A 21,510-nucleotide genomic window follows, 5' to 3' on the forward strand; every position below is an offset into this window, starting at 1 on the left:
TGCATTTTTTCTAAAACCCTTCATTATATTGAAACGATTCATTTTTAATTTTAATTTTGTAAGCGTTCTTAGAATTCAGACCCTCAGTCTCACAAGGTAGTATTCTTGGTATGTTCCTTTATACTTCTGACCTACATATACACCCTTATACCATCATAACCACCTACGCGGACGATACCGCAATATTGCCCCCAAACCAAATCCTATCCTTGCCTAACATTAAGAACAGCTTGAGCTTTCAAAGACGTGTTAAAAGTGGGCGCAACACTAAATGAACCCACTCGGACACCAACTTCCCATCTCAACCTACCTTTCGAATTTTCCCTTTTTTGCCATTTTTCAATGATTAAGTAGTTAGATTAATTAATTGAAAGACGTAATTTGGTCAATAGACCACTAAATATAATGGATTTAATAAGTAAAACGAAGTATAGCTTACTAACAGCTCCCCGTGGCCATTTCATGTGTCGCCGAGAATCGAATCCTGATTGCACGACATTTGAAAAACGGCATCTTTTTTATCGATCGAATCTTTTTATATAGATTTGAAGGAAAAAATTTTCGGGATCAATATTACAGATTAGTACCATACAACAGGTGTCAGGAGTAACGTTTTCCCTCCTCATTCTGTCAACTCATTACGGATCGTCACTTTTTGTTCCGAATTCGCCGTAAATTCCCTTCTGTATTGTGGTCTACGGTTTATTTATGGGATGTTTGATTTTTGAACGGTCGCCAGTTACTTTATCACACGGAGCAACAGGGGCCGGGCTTGAAGGGGTCTCGTGTAGTCTTGCTGATGTCGGGGATCTGGTGTTTAAGGATCAGGTTATTGGCCAAAGAGTACTTCTCAGGACTTGGAGACCGAGAATACTTGAAAAAATGAACTCGTGTTCTAGAGATGGTTAGAGAACATTTTCAACTCGAAAATAAATAAAAATCAAGGCGGAAAAAGATTTTGATCTCAAAGAGTGAATCGAAAATGATCCATATTGCACAAATAGCGGGGACTTTTTGAAGAAACGTGGTTTAGCCGTGTTCATAATTGGGTAACACAGTCTATAGAAACGTAAGATCAAATTTGAATGAATGAATCATTAGTAAAATCATCACCTACTCAGCAGGGCCCGTTTCACCTGAAAACAAGTGCAAAAATGGGAAAAATTAATATTTTTTGGTATTTATCTTTTTTTAGGAATTCACCTAGTAAACCTTAATAGTTTCTGAGGTTAATTCCTGCGCCAATCGACTCAGGACGGTCGTTCCCACTGAAAACAAATGCAAATATGTCGAGAAAAACCTTTTCAATTTTTTTGTTTTAGTGTTTATCTCGGAAACTACGAGGTTTAACCTTAATTCTTGCGCCAATCAAGGTCGTTTCCATTGAAAACAAGTGCAAATACGTGGAAAATTTTTTTGATCTAATATTTTGTTGTTGTTCCTTTTCAGTATCCATATCTTGGAAACTATGTAGTTTACAAGCTTCATTCTTTCGCCAATCGACTCAGCAGGGAGCAGGGTCGTTTCCATTGAAAACACATGCAAAATCGCGGAATTTTTTTTTTCAGTTTTTTTTTTAGTTTATCTCGAAAACTACTGGTTTTACGAGCTTAATTATTGTTTTATAGATTCAGCAGGTCATTTTACATCGAATAAGAAAATAAAACAAATCTGTTTTTTTGCCGTTTTTTTTTTTTTAGTTTATCTCGAAAATTATGACGTTTAGGAGCGATATTCTTGTGCCAGCCGACTCAGCACGGTTGTAAGTAACCTAACCGACCGCTGCTTCAAAGTGAGGTGCGGCAGCTAGTTCTCAGAAATCACGCCGGCGTCTCACTAGGGCATATTGTTGGTCCTACCTTAAATATCATCTATACTGATGACCTACTATACATCCCAATACCGTCATCTACCCGGACGATACCGCTATTTTGTCCCCTAACTCAAATCCTATCAAAGCTACCTCCAGCATCGAAGAACATCGTGAGCTTATCGATGTCTAGTGCAAAAAGTGGATTACAACAGTGAATGAACCAAAATGCACTCAGTGTACGTTCACATTGAATAATCAGTTTTGCCCTAAATTGTAAATCAACAAGACCACCAATACTTAGGACTATACCTAGATAGCAGACTGACATGGAATACCGATTTCCATTAGTTAAATACTGAGGTTTATCCCTAAACAGCAGACTAGCGTGAAGTCCTAAGACTTAAAAGATAACAATTTAATAGAAAAATTGGACAATTACGAAGACTGTCGGACCGGAAACCGTGCTGACCGTTAACACTTAATTAACCGTATACAAGACTTAACTGCGGCCTCTTGGGATATACTGAGTGGAACTGGTTCTGCCAAGCCATCCCCCTTACTACGTCAATAATCTCTCTATCCACAACGACCTCAACATTCCTTTTGTCAACAAACTGATCCGTTCCCGATTCCAAAAGTTTCACACCAACCTCTCGATTCATCCTAACCATACTGCTCAAGCCTTCTCAACACATTCCCATCTCGAGAACCAGCGTCGTTTTAATCGTCGATGGCCATGAGACCTCCTAGCCCCTCATTCTACACACTGAGTGACAGCATTTCCTGTGTCCTCCGGTGCAGAGCGTGCATTATTATTGTGTTGTGACCGTGTCAAAAAACGTCTATGATCGCATTTGTAATATGTAATATGTAATATGCATAGGGTAAAAATAAATAAAAAATTAGCAAATAGGATTGGATTGTGGCTGTATAACGGAAGGAAATAAGGTGATCGTTAATTGTAAACGGAGTTCAAACACAAAATTCCTCTTGCATTCTTACAATTTAATAATTCTTTTTCGACGTATTCGTACTTTTTTTTCTCCCAAGTCAATCGGCGCAGGAATTGTTGTTTTATTCCAGATGACTTAGCGGCTAAACAGCTTTAGAGACGTGAAGTTTCAAATCGACCTCAAGCGAAACTAGCAAAATTTGCAGAAATGGAATTTGTAACTTCATGCCTCATCCTACTTATAGTTTGAATATGTTTGTCGGTCTGCCGAGTATAGTATGGGAGTTGAAAACTACTAGACGTTGTTGACGTCACCAAGGCTCGCTTGAAAACTGGGTTAAAGTTGAAATATATTGTCTGAAAAACTATAAAACAAACACTTTTCTAACAATTTACTCGAGTAAAGAAAAGAGCTTTTTCCCCAGGATTACCCGATTTCAGATATTTCTGTTGTTCTTCCATAAAAATAAATCTATACATCTATTCGAAGATTAAGGGCTGATAAAAAACTAGCGATAAACAAGAATGTACATTCTATTTATTTTACAATAAATACAGAAGTAAATAACATTTAAATCTATTTGCTTAACTTCTTAAAATCCATTACCGGCGTACTGTGATGTTCTATTACTTTTAATATCTAATATGTAAGCAAAGAGAAGCACTCATTTACCCGACAATATATAAAACGACACACATTCCTTGCTGGGACTTGAAAAAGAAATTCTCTACAGGATACTCCGCACAGCTTTTAGACATAAATACATAAATAATGTTATTCATATTAGAAACAATTTACGTTTAATTTACAACTCATTATTAGGTTTTTAAGGTTCTATATACAGAAAGTTGGAGTACAAAATAACACTTACTAGTGTATAGTATTTACAAGTGAAGCTAGGGGGAGAGAGTATACAATTTTTACGTGTGTGTATAATTTTATTTCATATTGACATTCCATTACACTTGCTACTTCGTCCAAGCTTAATATCACAGCTAACTCACAATAGTTTTGAAATTCACTTTAGAAATATTTCCTCTTAAATACAAAGCTTCAACAACAATTGGGTTTACACATAGTCAACTACCAATTAAATTTTTGAAGGAATTTGATTTCAGAACACCTATTTTCCTTCGTTCTTTGTTTTTTTATATAAAAAAACTGGTTTTGGGTTTTAGAGGCTTATTTTGGGGTAGGGAAAGGATCAACACTCTCTCAGACAATATAATAGTATACAATTAACTACAACACTTATGTAATAATTATTTTGCTAAGTTTACACCCTTTTTATAAATTTAGCAGAAGACAATGTTTCTTATTACTATACATACACCCACTTGTTCTTTATATACACCAATTTACATGGAACATAATGAATTAATTCAATGATTCAATCTTTGGATCTCAATGTAAAAAAAACCTTATTTTATAAAATATCGTACATTTCTCTGCTGTAGGCATAAATATTTTATTTCTAAAATTTATTATGTATCGGGGGAATTTTCTGAAGGATTTTCGGAAAAAAATCGAGTTGATCCTATTACTTGTAAATCTTTCATGGAGGACTTTGTGTGTTCAATTGGATGAAAAAGAAAGAATCAAATAATTCTTCAATGGATGTCAATTTTTTTTAAACAAGGAAATACTCAGAGTGCAATGTTAATGGTGCCGTAGAGAGGAGCAAATCGATAACGTTTTCCGTCTTCCATCAGAACCGCCGATCGCGCTCCTGTTATGCAGTCGCATTCTAAACTCGACTTTTTTTTTACAGTCAATTTATTGGCAAAAAGAACTGTAAAAGGTTTTCACAGGATTGATCTATATAGGAGACAGTCGGGACATGAGAAGTGAAAACACAATGTATTTTTGAAGGCTTGTGATCTCAAAAAAAAAAGTAGACACAAAAAAGTCATCCTGTTTATTCCCATGTATTCAGGATCACTAAATCAAAACGATCAAATTTAAAAAAAATCATAGGATTCATAATTGTTTTGATAGATTGCTTTTGCTACAATATATATGTATTTTATTTTAATCTTTCTCATTTTAAATTTATGTTGAAATATATGGCCAATGAGAGTGTTGATTGTTCATTTTATATTTATTGTTTTATTATTGGAATTATGAACATCTATAAAAAGAAAATGTCTACTTTTTTATATAACCCGTTTATATACAAACTGATAAAATCTATTTAAGCAAAGGGCCGTTGTAATTTTAACCACGATACATCGAATATTTTTAATATACTGTCCACATAATCGTTGGAATTCCAATTGATTTCTAGATTTTTTTTCAATTTTCTAACAGGACCTTAGGTAGAGCTTTTCTCGTTGTTTCGTCCAACTGATAAACACTAAAAACAATCAACAGTTTAGTGTAAAAGTATATTTGCAGATCAATCGAGCACTCTCAACGGGAGGATTTCCAGAAGGGGTTAGTGTGGAAGGTTATCGGACGAGAGGGTTGGAAGAGTGGAAACGGGATTAAATTCAAAACCTTATAACGACTTCTCACAAGGTCGTGAACAAATGGGATTATGTAGGTCAGTGTTGACGGGTTTTTTCGTATATGTAGGAATCATTAGGATTTTCTTAAGATGTTTGATTGGAAAAGTTGATTCAGCCCAAACTTTCATTCCGTAGGTCCATATCGTAGAGTGTTTTAGTCGTTGGTTGAAACTTATCGGGTGAGGTCGCTTTGATAGCTTACAACGGATGGGAAGGAGTGAGAAGAAAGGCTGGCTGTGTCGTTTTAAAATGATGAAATGTCCATAGAGATGACTGGAGTAGGAATGTCATCAGTATCTACTGGAAAAGATACTCCTTGGAAATTTTACTCTAATAATATAGGAATGAGATGTGATAGATTGCAATAAGTACTGAGAACTTGGGAAGTATCTTCCTGAGTTTTCACATAAGCCGAGGTGCCATACCAGGTCGAAATCCTGGACTGTTTAGAAAGACACCCGAGCAATACTGATTTAGCTCTAGGGTCGGAAAAGTTCACCTCATGAACATACCACACTGCACAGTAGAACCTGGACCAATGAGACGTTAGATCGTTCTATTTTGACTTTCTTCGGGTGGCTACAACGAATGAGATTGAGTGAGACGAGAGGATAGCCATTTCAACGGCGAAGTTGGGGATTTGGAGAAGTAAGAATATCATTAGTGGATAATGTAAAAAGGATCTGGCCAACGTTATATCCTTGAGGAAGTTGACCGGAACATAGGATAGGGATGATGAGGCGGTAAAATCGTTGCCTCCTAAGAATAAAGATCGTTCTTATTGTATGAAGAATTAAGTACTCATTTTCTGGGTAATGGGGGGCAAAGTCACTTCCCTCGATGGCTACGAATGATGGGTTTGAGTGTGCAGAGAGGATAGCCGTGTATATATTAAAAAGCATCGTGCTAAGGATACATCCTTGACGGACTTCGGATTTTACTGGAACGTAAGAGGATAGGGATGAACTATGTCATTTATGTACTTTATAGGTAAAAAGTCGTATCCTGAAGCTTTTCTGGTGTGTATGTTATTGTTTTCTAAAAACAGTGCATTTGCAAGTAGAGCTTTTCTCGTTATGTTTTATGCAGCTGATTAATCTGAAGAAATCAATCAGTTTAGTATAAAAATATATTTGAAAAATAAATTTTAATATGTTTTATGGCCTGAATGAAACAGATATGATATAAAATTAACAATTGAAATTATATAGAAAATATAGAAACTTCAAAGGTTTTTCAATATAATGTACATTATGTAATCAGAAAATTACATCAAAGTTTAATTTGAATAAGAGAATTCCTCGTATATATTTATTCGAACCGGTGGATTTTTATTTAATAAAAAAAAACATCAGGCAATAATATCAATTAAAACTGAAATAAATCCGTTTGAATTAATTACGTCGGATTTCTACGAATGTAATGGGATGAAAGCGAAAGGGATTACCAATTTTAATAAAAGTACATCTGTGAGCTGGCGTCTGAAAAGGTGATCAATTGCCACCTGTTGATATTTTATTCCTCCTTACTCATCATATTCTTCTTATCATGGTTTTATTTTATTTTATATCCTCTATCGAATTTTCACCCTCGAGTTCCAACCGTCTGCCTTCTTCTGTCTCGATAAGTTTTACTCCTGAGACCACATTATTCTTAATCGGAAACGTATTTTTTCAGGAGGCGATTTCAGGCTTCACATTGAAATCCAAAGACTTGTCTGAAATCTTAAATACCTTTGCAACATTATAATTAGACTAAATCAAATCAAAGGATCGATTTCATCTCGTAATATTTTATTTTATGCGTATGAGCCACGGAGAAAGGATAAGATTATCATTTAAAAAGATAATGAATATCTGGAATTATAACATTCATTATAATATGTATTAATTTTTTCATTAAACGATGCACTGTACAAGTTCAAAATAGCATGGTTTTTAACAACGTTGAGTTGAAACTTATCATACACAGCTTTCTGGTAGAGAGCCGGCCATAAGCTTTTCCTTAATGGCCAGTCCGTTTAGTTCAATGCCTTCTCTTGTATCTCCTCCACCTCGAAATGTCTACAAATCAGAAACAAAATATGTACTTTTACAAAATGCCGGAATAAACGGGACAAAATAATTACCTGGCTCGAATCGGACCAAGAGCATTTGCCTTGTGTGTACGGTGCTGGACCTTCGGCCTGGGTTCTCGGTTCTACAACAAAAAAATCATTAGGAAATTATATGAAAGCAAAAATCATATGCAAATAAACAAAAATTATTTGGTACAGTTCTGTATATTGATTTGACAGCTATTGGGCAGGCTAAACTAAACAACCTGGACCGCCTTTTCCCGCAAAATAATTAGAATATTAGTGTCCCCCTGGTTTTTTCAAAATCCACTGAACCTAGAAAAAAAGTTTTTCAAATGCTGAAATACATTTCTAATTGCAGATTCATCTTGTACATTCGATTTTATTAAAAAAAATATGGGGAAAACCATTTGAAAATAATTTAAGAAATTGTTGCTTAAACTAACTTCTATAATACAATCGCACAGATAAATACATTCAAATCTATGTATTTTGCACTCGTTCTGATTTGTCGGTGGAGTACTCAATATTCTCTATCGATCTACACACAATAGTAATAATCTCATGTAAATTAGGGTCGATTGAGTACTTTTATAAATATACCGCCGTCAATGCTAAAAGTATACATTAATGAAGGGACGATGGTAATGCTATATTTCACAATCACCTCTCACCACTCTCGCTAATAAATACACACATTCAAACCAAACTCATAAAACAGATCTATATACTATAAAAAAACCCACGACTTCAAAAGGGACACAGAACCGTTCTTAAAATTGGCGACATGCCTACACGCTCTCTTTATGGAGCATACAAGCCTTTATTATGTGGAATACATTGAGCAACCTTTCTCTGTAAAGGAGGCACCTGGGTGGGCTTTGGCTCAGGATCAGGTGCCCCCGTCGGTGAACGGGTGAACCGCTTATAACCTATGCTTAATCTAGTAACAGGCCATTTGAATTATTAAAAAAAAGCTTCATCGTTGACTCCACTAATTAAAATATGACACTAATAAATTGACTTAAGTGTATTTATTATTTACACAAAATAGAATTTGAGAAAATAATATCGGAAATGAGACCCTTTTTATTATGCTTAAACAGTACGTAAACAAGACTCTCCTCAACAAGAAATGAATTCAAAATTGAAATTCGAGTAGAAGTGATGTTAAAGAAAACTAAATTGGGAAAAAGCTGTTAAAAAGATAGTTCCTACTCACAGTATGTTGTTTTGCAACGATCCGGATTTCGAGCTTGAGCTGAGTAGGAACTATATTTTTAAAAAAGGATTGAACACCGGCATTCACTCCACCATTCATCATTTCTATTAAAAAGCTGTTAGTCCAAAAAACTCGGAACTTGTGGGCTTTAGTAGTAGGAGCCAATGAGAAAATTAATTTTTGACTTAAATTTTTTTTGCAGTTTCTAATTTTTTTAGAAGCGATTTTCAGATCTAAAATAAATAGACATGTAATAATTTAATTAGAAATTACCTATTGGTACGAGTTAAGTGGGTTAATTGATCTTACCGACTTCAGAGCATTTTTTTGAAGATATTTTTGGAAACGTTTCACAATCCTAAATGTTGTAATACGTTTCGTTCGCAAAAAGAAGAGCCAAAAGCTAACCTGTTCAAAAATAACTGCTGTCATATCTGTTTTACATCACGGCCGACTTTCGGCAGCAAGAGAAAAAGTGACAATCGCACAATAAATAGACCAACGACATCTGTACATTGCAATTAATTTTTTTTGTTAATAGATGTAATTCCTTAGCTGGATAAAAAAAAAAAAAAAAAAACTGGGAAAAAGGTATTTTGATAGGAGTTTACACGACTGTATTGCACATTGTGCAATTCATAACGGTTTAAAAAATATATAATTTACTTAAATTTGCCTTTATTTATTCAGCTTTTGGGGGTTCGTAATGTGCTAATCTTACGTCGTAAATGGGATTTTTTGTGTGAAAATTGCAATTGACTTTATTGTACAGTGCTTACTTTCATTATTTCAGGATTAAAAATAAACTTCCAAGTTTGATGGTTTTAAAAAGTAAATGTTTGCATCGTTATCTGATAGTGTAATTGTGTTTTTTTAGAAACCTACGCTAAATAAAAAAACGAAAGGGTTAAATAAATAGTATTAAAGAATTCCGGCAGATGTCATCAGTGGGAAGTTAAGTTCCCAGGGGGTGAGAGCAACATAGGGATAAAATAAAAAGCACTGAAACGTACAAAAGTAGTATAATGTCAAATAAGGTTAGGTTTTAAATAATAAAAATAAAACTTTTTGATATCAAAATATTTATCTAAATTTATTAAAACTTATCTTATTACGTAGACGTTATGTTTTGCCACGTTACTAACGTTTAAAATTTAAATAAAAAAACCTTATTAGATAGACAAGAATTACTATGTGTCGATTTTCCCTCCTTAAGAAAGACAAGATTCTCCAGTTAGCTTTTTTAATAGCAACTTTTTCCTCAATTTAATATTGATTTTGTTTTCCTTGGGAGGACAAAAAAAGCTTCAGTTTGATTTTTTTATAGCAACTTTTTCTTCACTTTAATATTCGATTTTCCTTTCCGAAGACAAAAGATATTTCAGTGTTTTTTTTATTATAACTTTTTATATACTTAATATGGGTCATTTTTCCTTCCTTAAAAAAGAAAAGATACTTCCATACCTTTGTTTGATAATGAAAAAGAAAAAATGCTTCAGGTCTTTTTTTAATACTAATTTTTTCTCCACCTTAATATGGATCTTTTTTCTTTTCGCAACAAAGAAAAGATTCTTTAGTGTGTTTTATTAATATTGGAATAGCATTTTTCGATCGTAATGTAGGTCTTTTTGTCCTTTCTCAAAAATGAAAAGGTGCTTAAATTTGTTTTCTTTAATATGCATTTTTCTGCCCATTGATGTGGGTCTTTTTTCCTTCCTGAAGAAAGATAACATGCTTTACTGTTTTTTTTTTATTAGCAACAATTTTTTTATCCAGCATAATATGTGCATTTTTTCTCTTCTGATTATAGAAAAGATGTTTTAGTGTGTTTTTAATAGATTTTTTCCATCGTAATATAGCTCTTGTTTTCTTTTATGAAGAATGCAAAGATGCTTTAGTGTGTTTTTATGAAAAGCACTTTTTTGTTCACCTTGAAAGGGCCTTTTTCCTTTCTGAAGAAAAAAGATGCTTCAGTGTGTTTTTAATAGAAATTTTTCTCTACCTTAATATACACCTTTTTTAATAACAAATTTTTCTCCCCCTTAGTGTGGGTCTTTTTTCCCTTCTGAAAAATAAAAATAGAACAAAATACAATGTACGACACAATAGCATTTAATTGAAAATATGAACGCGTTTTCAATTTATATAGGAACGATAAGCAAATCTACACCAATAGTAAATATTTAAATGTATATTTTAATTTATTACATAAACATTACGTATGTAAATCCATGTTTTTTCTTCTAAACGAATAATTGAGAAATCTAACGCGATATGCTTTGAATAGAGACATTTGTAAGCAAAATGAAAGCAATCTTATTCCCCTTAGTAATTACGCAAAAACTCAGTTTTAATTTCTTGCCGTAACAATTCTTGTTCCGTTATCTGCATTTCCTCTAGACTTTATCAGTTTAAACATTTTACGTTATTTTGTTCTAAATTATAGGTATCACGGAATCCTTCCTTTATTCTGTCCATCGTTATATCCGAAGATTTTCCTCTACCGCAAACTTCATTTGAAGACGGGTTCGTAAAGATTACACCGGGTAATGATTCCAACAGCTGTTAATAATGGGTATTTTCAACATAAACTCTTATCCGTCCTAATTGGACAGTCCATCGAGTTTCGACTATTAGAGAGAACGGAAGATGGACGATTTTAATGAAACATTTTTTGATTATACTAGATGGAAATGGACCTTGGAGCGAAGACAAAGTATTTAGCTAATTTAAGTAATTTTTAAATTACGTCTTTATGCTTTTGTTGTAAGTTACAAACCTTTCCGTAAGTGAATGCGTACATCTAAGAGCTATTCTAAAACCTTCTCGTTTATGAATTTTACCTATTTTTTCTGATTGTTACCTACAGAGTTGGGCAAAATCTAACTAATTCAATCATGATTAAGAATTTTGATTGAAGTTAAGTTCATGATTGAATTAGTCATTGATTGAATTAATCATGACTAAATCATATAATGATTAATTTACTCATGACTAATTTAATCATGATTAAACTTCAATCAAAATTCTTAATCATGATTGAATTAGTTAGATTTTGCCCAACTCTGTCTTCTGTGCGTCTTAAGAAACGGCGATGATAAGCAGATCCAAAGTTGGGCAAAATCGAACTATTTCAATCATGTTTAAACTTCAATCAAAATTCTTAATCATGATTGAATTAGTTAGATTTTGCTCAACTCTGGCTACAATGACTAACTTACCAAAATCCAACAGACTCCGGATGAAAATTTTGAGATGGGAGTCGTTCTCAAGGCCAAACTTCAAAAAGTGTTATCATAAAAGAAAACCAAAGTTACATAATTATTCTACATGTCTATTTTATTACAGTCAAGACCGCTTGATGGTGTATTTTCCACATAATGTAGAAATCTATACTTTCAAGTGGAATAAATTTTAATTCAAAGAAATATTTTTTCCATTGATCGGTTATGTAAACATATTTACTTTTCTAAGCGTAGCTTGTTCTAGGATTTTTTTAAATTTTATTATTATTATTATCATTATTTGTTTGGCTTTTCATAACGACATAGTTTTACTTATAATTGGATGATTGATTTTTGTTAAATAAGGTGTTGAATTATTTTCCTTTTGATGAAATAAATTTCTGTTAGAAATTTTTTTAAAAGAGATGAAGTTGTGTATTTTTAATTTTTTGAGCACACAATTGTACAAGATTTATCGAAATTTAGTCATATTCTGAATAAATTAGTCTTGCCTCGTATTTAATTACTAATGATGACTAATTTTGCCATCAATCACATATGGTGACTAATGACTAAATTAGTCATTTACTACCAATCATGACTAACGGTCTGAGTGATCAATCATTAATCATTAGACATGACTAATTTTTGCCCAACACTGGTTACCTAATGGTTCATTTTTTGTGGGGCGGCTGTGTCCGATTGTTGCTTTATTAAAAGAAAAAAAAAGAAAAAGAAAAGAAAATAAAAGAAGCAACAATCGGACTCAGCCGCCCCACAAAAAATGAATCATTAGTTTTAGGTTGCCATACTTGTGTGATCTATCAGAAAAATTAGGTAAAATCCTTAAAATATAAGGCTTTAGAGTAGCTTTTCGAGGTACGCGTTCACATAGAAACATCCTCTAAAAACCTAAAGATAAGGTTGTCTTGTCATAAAGCGGGTTTACCTTCTTAATTGTTCAGGCGTTGATACAGCCCACATCATTATAAAGGAAAGGTTCATAGTTCGAATCCAGCGGCCCTGCGTTCGAACCCGACATACTTACAATTGGTTTTTTCCCCTCGTTAAAACGAACTTAATTGTAATGTTTGCGGTTTGCGATATTAAATATTTATAGGACAAAGCGGGAAAGAAATTGAAATGAGTGTTAAAGAACACTTGCCTAAACCGGACATATTTTCTGAATTTAACGACTATCAAAATGTAACAAAACACAATCTCAATTTAAATTGAAATACAGCAGTGTTACACAATTTCAACAATGGGAGATAACTGTATTGGTTTGAGAAATTTGAAATAAAAAAATGTAAAATTAAACATAGAGATAGATGCGTAAATAATATAATAGGTTTTGATTTACCTTCTATTTAAAAATTTACTTAAATAATATTTTACATATAAATTAATCACTAATTTAAAATTATTTTCTTACAGGATTTATTAGGACAATATTTAGTGGTGTCGCACTTCACGTTTTTCGCACGTTCAAAATTGAGCTACATTGAAAACCAACTTCTCGTTGGGTCGCGTTGGCGCTTTTACAAATTCATGTCGAGAGAATCTCTAAAGCCGGAACCTCAACTATAATTTCTATCAAAAAATATTTTTATTAGAAGTGTTTACCTTTCAAACGGTTTTTTTTCGAAAATCACAAAAATGGCGCTAACTTCGAAACAATTACATCGATCGACTGGAAACTTCACAAGGGCTTACAACCCTATAAAATACACGCAATACCAAAAAAAGAGTCACTGTAAAACGTTTACAGATGATATAAAATAAAACATTTGAACAGTTTGTGTTGATTTCATCCCTATTTTCGCAATTATAATGACAAAAGATCGAAATATTGGTGACATAAGCTAAAATAAAACCATCTAGCATTCTAACATGTCAACAAAACTATTGAATTTGGCTAAAATCCAGAGGAGTTAGGAGTTTTTAATCTGAAACATCTGATACCGTAAAAAAATTGACAATTTTCATTTGTCTATTTTCCCTTTTGAACAAACAAAAGATACTTCCGTGAGTTTTTTAATACCAAATTTTTCTCCACCTTAATGTAGATCTTTTTTTATAAAAGAAAGAAGACTGCTTCAATGGGTTCTTTTTTGGTAAATAGCAATTTTTCACCACGTTAATATTGGTTTTTTTCTCTTTTGAAGAAAGAAACAATGGTTCAGTGTTTTTTTTAATAGCAACTTTTTCTCCACCTTAATATGGGTAGTTTTTCCTTTTATCAAAAGAAAAGATGGTTTAGTATTTTTTTGTTCAAAAGTAGCTGTTTCTCTCCTTTAATTTGGTTCTTCCTTTTCCATTCTGAAGAAAAAAATATGCTACAGTTTGTTTTTGTTAGTAGTATTTTTTCACCTTAAGATGGGTCTATTTCTCTTCCGGCAATGAAAAGATGCTTTAGTGTTTTTTTTTCAAAAGCAGCTTTTTTTCTTTCCTTTAATGTGTTACTTTTTCTGTTCTGAAGAAAAAACGTGCTTTATTTTTCTCCTTTATGAGACAAGAAAACATGCTTTATCTTGCTTTTTAATAGCAACTTTTTCTCCACTTTAATACTGGTATTTTTTTCTGATAACACATAAAGCATGCTTAAGTGTTTTTCTTTCGAATGGCAACATATTCTCCACCTTAATGTGGGTCTTTGTTTTCTTTCTGAAGACAAAAGATGCTTTTGTGTGTTTTTAGCTCTGACTAATCTAACCCAAATATAACTGTTTCTCGATGTCTATAAAAATTCTGCATTATGTGCTTTAAAAAGTGCTTAACACTACCTTGAATTGATTTTTTTTTCAAAAAAAAATTTTTTTGGGACTACTTTACTAGAAGCGTCTTTGCGATCCTACCTCCTATCTCCTTATCTTACCTATAAAAAATTGATTTATAAACAATAAACTTTAAACACATCCACAACAAAAACAGAAAAAACATTCAATTATTTAAAAAAAATATTCTTGGCTCAATTGGAGCCCATTGGAAAGAACGCTCGGGCATGTGTCTAAGATTTTTCGACCTAGTATCACCAAAAAATATCTCATTAAAATCGGGGATTGCACGTCCCTAGCCATGTTAGTGGTGGATAAAAATGGTTCGCTCACATTATGAACAATTCAACAACCAATGTATATTATGGACTTTCTCAAATGAAAATACAAGCTTTCAAGGGGTCTTCTTCCCAAAGGCATTTTTCCGACTACGTGAAAAACATCTTAAACTCTGCTGTTTAAAAACAGATATATGACTGGTAATAAGCTCACCAAATTTCGCTGGTATTATGTCTGGATCCCTTTCGTCTGCATCTTTGACCTGTTGTTTTGCATTGAACGTCGGAGGAGTCGGCTTCTTGCACTGCATCGCCGGCGAGTTGTGGTTGGACATCCTCATTTTGGATACAAAAATCACGATTATGAGAAGAAACGTGATTGCGGCTCCGCCGATGATTCCAAGGAGCGGGGGTGTACCAACGTCGGCGCCTTCACCTATAAACAATAGAGTGGATTTTAATATAAAGCGTTACTAGGAAATTAGAACTAAACCTTTGAAATTAACATAAAACCTAACTTCACCATTTAGAAAAGTTCTGTATTTTAAAAACGTTCGTCAGACGAAGATATGTTTCTTTCTTACTATTTATAGTTCTTTAAGAAGGTATATCAACTACAAGGATGAACCCTCGTGGTGCCAATGTTTTTGAAAAAAAGCCCATTTGTAAGTATGTTGGGTCCGTATTCAGGGCCACTACGTATTAGATCTACGGGTTTAAAAAAGGCAAATAATTTGGCAAAAACCTAATATTGTGACAAAGTTTTTACACATTTTGTTTCTACCAGAACATTTATTTTTCATTCCTGGGTGTTTTTTAAACAGTGCTTGATTTGCATAGTGTTGGACAAAATAAAAAAGAATCGTTTCAAAATAATGGAGAGTTAAATTCACTAATTTCGTGGTCCGCTTGACCAATTAATATATTACAATTAATTAAGGTTTTTAGTTGAGATAAAAAAGTCAATGGCACGAGCGGGATGTAGAGCAGCGGCCTATCTAGCCGAAGATCGTGGGTTCGAATCCCGCTCGTGCCATTGACTTTTTCATCTCAACTAAAAACCTTAATTAATTGTAATATATGAATTGGTCAAGCGGACCACGAAATTAGTGAATTTAATGATTTAAAATGAAGTATACTTCACTAAAGCTCTCCGTGGCCATTTCAATTGTCGTCGAGAATCCAATCCGATTACACGACATTTGAAAAATGGCAAAAAGGAGGGAAAACTCAAAAGGTGGGGTTGAGATGGTCCGAGTGGTTAGAGAGAGTTAACCAGATTAAGTTGGTGTCCGAGTGGATCGAGGTCACGATAGCTCAAGTGGTCGAGCAGCGGCGTATCTAACCGAAGATCGTGGGTTCGAATCCCGCTCGTGGCATTGACTTTTTTATCTCAACTAAAAACCTTAATTATTTGTAATAATGGAGAGTTCTGAAGAAAAGTCTACCTTAAGGTAAAAAAATACCACTTTTTCAGAGGAAGCGATTTTCTGATCAAGCTCGAATTTTTCCTTTTGCAGCTCACAATTTATGTCATAAAAAAGTAAGAAGCCGAATCATCTTGTAGCAGGCAGTCGACAGACGATGATGGGAAGGTACTTTCTGACATAGAATAAACGTAAAAGACGAGTCTGTTTAATAGCTTAAGCGATGGCGAGTTACAAGTACGATACATCAAGGCAAGACACGCAGGACACTTGATTCCCAACTTTCAAAAAATTATTTAAAACACTTATAAAAATCGGAATTTCATGAGACCCACCATTCATTCCATGCATAAAATTTCATTTAAAGAAAGAAATATTTAAAAATCGATTTTTTTGGTCTGATAAACGATCTCTCCTTAAGCAGGATCTCACAGTTGCACCCATATCCATCCACCTCAACGAATTTACAAATACCAAAGAACTCCGTGTTAAAAGAAGATTGGCAGAAAAAAATCGTCCTACATTCTTTAAAACACAACCATATAAATTCAAAATTTACTGTTTCTCTTTATATGATTGCCGATAGGTCCAAACAATTTGCACTGTATATCCCTTATGTGAAGCCCACCCTTAATAAATTTTAGTAAATTTTTTATGGTTCTTCATATTTTTATGCGAGAAGACGATTTTTTTAGGGCTGGACAGGAAAAACTAGATAACGTAGGGTTGTAATCGATTTATTGTCACGGGAGAAGTACAATAAATTACATTTTTGTTGACCAATTGATTGATACGAAGTGTTACAACGTAGTACGAATTCTAAAAAAATGGTATATGTGCTACAAGTGCACGGATTGAAATAAAGAACTGCAGAACTACAGTCTAAGAGTAATTATTTCTGTGTCAACCTTTCCCCACCTAAATAACCACCTTTGTCGGAAATTGAGCAGAAAAGACAAGCGCATTCTTAAGAGGATAAATGCTGCTAATTGTTTTATTCGGCTCTAGTATGTTGTCGGTGATTGAAATTTCATACAGTTGGCTATGTCGTATTAGGCAACAATCCTACAAAATTCTACGCCTCTTGAGCTGTTTGATCTGCAGATCCACGTACTTCAAAACCAAAAGATTCGTCTTGTTGCCATCTTCAATGGGTTTCAACCAAAATTATTGAAAACTATGGACCAAGGAGACCGAATGTTGGATCATCTGACTCATGCCAGGTTGTGGGTTCGAATCAGCATAGCCCACCTTGTTTTAATCGGTGCTAAAAAAAGCTAAAATACGTTAGCCAAAGTTGGACATTGAGCTCCTGGATCACAGTATTATTTAATATTAAAACTGAAGATTGCGACAAGCCTAAACGCATCCGTGAGACCGAAAGGGATAGGCAGTTCAAACGATCAGAACCGCCTTCACAATCGCCCTTGTCCAGCTTTTACACAAATTTCAGGTTATTTTTTAACGTAGGCAGGATCCGGTTTGTCAATTCATTAATAAAGCAAACAAGTTTTACCACTTGTTTCTGAATTATCTCAACTATCAGGCTAATCTGAAGAGGATTCGGTCCCAGTTAGTTGAAGCTAGGCTAACTGTAATAAATGAATAATAAATTATAACATTAAGTTACATATAAAAGCATTTATTACACGTTGTTTATTTTAATGATTTCTGAAGCGCTCAAGTAGATTGTTTATTTACGATCTAACTCATTCTCCGACTGTGAATTTAAAAGGAAATAACTTTTTTCTCATTATTCACGTATTTTCTAATTAGCACAACCGATTTCGGCCTGTTCTGTAATTTTGGTGTGGAATTTGCTGTTCGGCCAATCGGGAATGCTGGGCAACATGATTCGAAACCATGCTATGTCATTCCATTCCTGCCGTGGAGCGGTAATGTGAGACTGCTTTCTACTCAGCGGAGCCCACCCTCGAACATATTTTTATGCTTTAACTGACGGGAGAATAGTTGTAATTTTAGACGGAACCATCGCCGGCAACAAACGAATATTACAAATGGAAATATGTTATTACAACATCGGTTCAAGATATGGGGAGGAAACGGAGTTTAGTAAAAAACACATCGAAAATGTATTTGCACGGTATAGGGTGTAGATATAGTTAAAACTGTACCATCTTTTTATTCACTTTACCATCTATTAAAATATCACGTTCCTTTCTACCGGAAACGTCATCCGCTGCCTCTAGTCGAGGACCTCGAAACGCCGTACACGGCATAAAAACAATGATCTAAACACTTCCTATAAAATCAAAATACTCATATCCAAACACTCTCTCTCTCTCTCTCTCACACACACACACACACGCACGCGCGCACGCGCGCACGCACACACACATACATACACACACACACACACACACACATACACACACACACACACACAACAAATGTAGATCTAGAAGCTGAAAGCTTACTGACTGTCAACACAAAAGTTCCTTATTCACACATACAAAGATGTATGAGGGAGAATAGCACAGAAACATGAGAAAAGCCACAAATGCGAATCATTCGTAAAAAAGTGTAATATTGAGAATGNGAGAGAGAGAGAGAGAGAGAGAGAGAGAAAACGCTAGAAATCCAAATAGGTAGAGGGAGTGAGTAAGAAAAAGGGTAAGTGAGAAAGAAAGAGTGAATAGGTGAGTGAGAGTAGGGAATAAAGAGCGAATGACAGAGGAAGAGATAGTGAGCGAGTCTGAATTTGAGAGTGAGGGAGTGAGCACAGTATGGATGGCAAGTTAATTTAAAATGTACCTCTTATTATAAAACAAATTAATTTATTATTGTTAATTAAAGCAAAAGTGGAAAGTGTTTTTGGAAAAAAAATTAAATTAACTGATTTCACCAAACATTCCTGTTATTTCATTGAAATTTTTTTCAAATATTTCATTAAACCCTTTGACCAAAAATGTCTATGTTGCAGACGTGTATTTCACTTTGTTCGCAATGAGGTGATAATGGTAATGGCCGAGTTCTCACAAATTGGAATGAACCAAACCATAGTTATCATCACATTAGCTCGCATGACGTATTGATCAAATTGTAAATGATTTCCTGTAGGAGGTTCGGTGATTAACGTAGATATGTTGGCAGGTTTGAGGCCACAAGTCCCTTCAAGTAAGCAGACTTACTTTCCAAACCTCGTTGTCATATAAGTTGGATGAGTAACTTTCGTAAGCTTGTAATCTTTAGCGCTTTGGGGGCCAGTTGGCTGTTCCCACGGTAGTACAGACCGCATCCCTCTCCATCCTTCCTACCTACCAGAAATAATTCCTAACTTCATCAATACTTACTGTTGTACTTAACTAATTAGTTGCACCGCACCATTCACCGTGCTAAACACTGAACTACAAGGATTATACTGAGAGGCGGGGTAGTTTTTAATTTTCGTTAAAAAACAACATTGTTTTGTTACATTAAAGTAAATTAATTTAGAAATGGATTTCCTTCATAATACCTAATCGGACCATTTTGCCATATCCAATAACAATTCACCATGGTAACGCAGAGAGAAATTAATTTTCCTTTCAAATGATTTTAATTAATAAAAATTAGGGGCATAAAACGAGTTCGATTAGAACGGACGCCGGTTGTGAAAATTGGCCTAAATAATAAAATTTGCCCAGAAAAGAACACGTGCTTTTTGCTGAAACCGGACGGGGTCAGCGACATTGCATTGGACAGTTTAAACGTCGGCAAAATTGTCTCACACGATATAAATAATTAAAAAAAGAGGTCTACCTAATCGTATTTTTCATCCGACCACTTTTCCATACGAGTTTCAATATCGATTGAAAAATAAAAATAAAACATCTACGACATCTAGATTTATAAAAAGAGTTTTATTGTTGTAATAAAAAAAGTTATAAACTTTGTCTGTAAAGATGATTGAACCATTTTCTTATCTGTCTTTCGATGCGTTTTCTCGGATTTACAATTTATAAGCTATATTTATCTAGTGGATTCTCTTGTTATTTGTTAATTTTTTTAGATTCATGTTATTGAACAGTTTGAACATCCTCGAAACCTCTATTATAATCCTCGAACGTCATTTGGATTTAAAAGTAATGTCTCTACTGTTCAACATTGCCATTGTGTTATGGACTTATACTATCAACTGTGCTTGCTCGCGACCGTCTATACATTTCCTCATCCTCAAGTCCTTGCTGACAGAGTATGAGTTTATACAGAGTATGATAGAATCACACTCTTCACCTGGAGAGAGAGAGAGAGGAAGGGAGGGAGGGAGGGAGGGAGGGAGAGAGAGAGAGAGAGAGAGAGAGAGAGAGAGAGAGAGAGCGAGAGAAAGAGAGTTAGGGGGAGGGGGAGAGGGAGAGGGAGAGAAAGAGAGAGTGAGAGTGAGTGGGTGAGAAAAAGTAGTGCGAGAGAGAGAAGGTGAATTTGAGAAAGAAAGAGAAAGAAAGAAAGAGAGAAAGGGAGAGAGAGGACGAGGGAGCGAGAGTGAGAANTCAGTCAATGAGAGAAAGTGAGTGAGAGAGAGCGAGAGAATGAGAGAGAGGGGGAGAGAGAGAGTGAGAGAGAAAGAGAGTGAGAGAGAAAGAGAGTGAGAGGGAGAAAACGAGAGAGAGAGAGTGAGAGAGAAAGAGAGTGAGAGGGAGAAAACGAGAGAGAGAGAGAGAGAATAAAACTGAAAGAGATAAGCTTCGAAAATAATAGAAAAACTGATATATTTACGGATCTGGAAAATGACGAAACACCTTCTCTTTTTTTTAAACTTTTTTTGCATCGGGGAAAAGTTATGCGATAGTCGCAGAAAGTTTACTCGTAAGTTTTAAGTTTCGGAAGAAATTTCATGACTGCACGAACAACAGAAAGCCAAGGAAGGAAGTGAGGGTCAAAGTTGTGTGGTGAAAATGATCCTCGTGTTCATGTCGGTATTTAACTACTTGCACTACTCACCAGGACTACCATTTTCATTCAAGGAAATCTTTAACACGTCGCAATTTTATATTTTTCGGGAGGGTAAACTTTGTTTAATGTGAGGATGAATATTTTTACAAATCACAATTGGTTTATCTATGGTTCCTAAATACTTAGAAGAATAGACTTAGTAAAAATCACATATTGAGACATTATTTTGATAAATGTATTATTCAATTTATTGAGTAGTGAATTGATGCAGCAAAATTGACTTATACTCACTATAAGAAAACAATTATCCGTTATACTAAAAAATTTACAATTATA

At 34.2% G+C, this 21,510-nt stretch overlaps 1 protein-coding gene across 1 annotated transcript in view; it reads right to left on the reverse strand.

The window, feature by feature from the left end:
- Nucleotides 1-3,346: 3,346 nt before the first annotated feature.
- LOC106665324 (hemicentin-1) overlaps nt 3,347-21,510 on the reverse strand; it is a 218,489-nt gene continuing 200,325 nt past the window's right edge. Inside the window, exons 11-13 of the mRNA XM_024226915.1 lie at nt 15,069-15,290; nt 7,405-7,475; nt 3,347-7,339 (exon numbers count right to left, since the gene is read on the reverse strand). Coding sequence (XP_024082683.1) covers nt 7,238-7,339; nt 7,405-7,475; nt 15,069-15,290 — 395 coding nt within the window. The 3' untranslated portion in view covers nt 3,347-7,237. The remainder of the gene's footprint in view (nt 7,340-7,404; nt 7,476-15,068; nt 15,291-21,510) is intronic.

This window comes from Cimex lectularius, unplaced genomic scaffold, assembly GCF_000648675.2.
Source record: "Cimex lectularius strain Harlan isolate CLEC.00 unplaced genomic scaffold, Clec_2.1 scaffold9, whole genome shotgun sequence".
NCBI lineage: Eukaryota > Metazoa > Arthropoda > Insecta > Hemiptera > Cimicidae > Cimex > Cimex lectularius.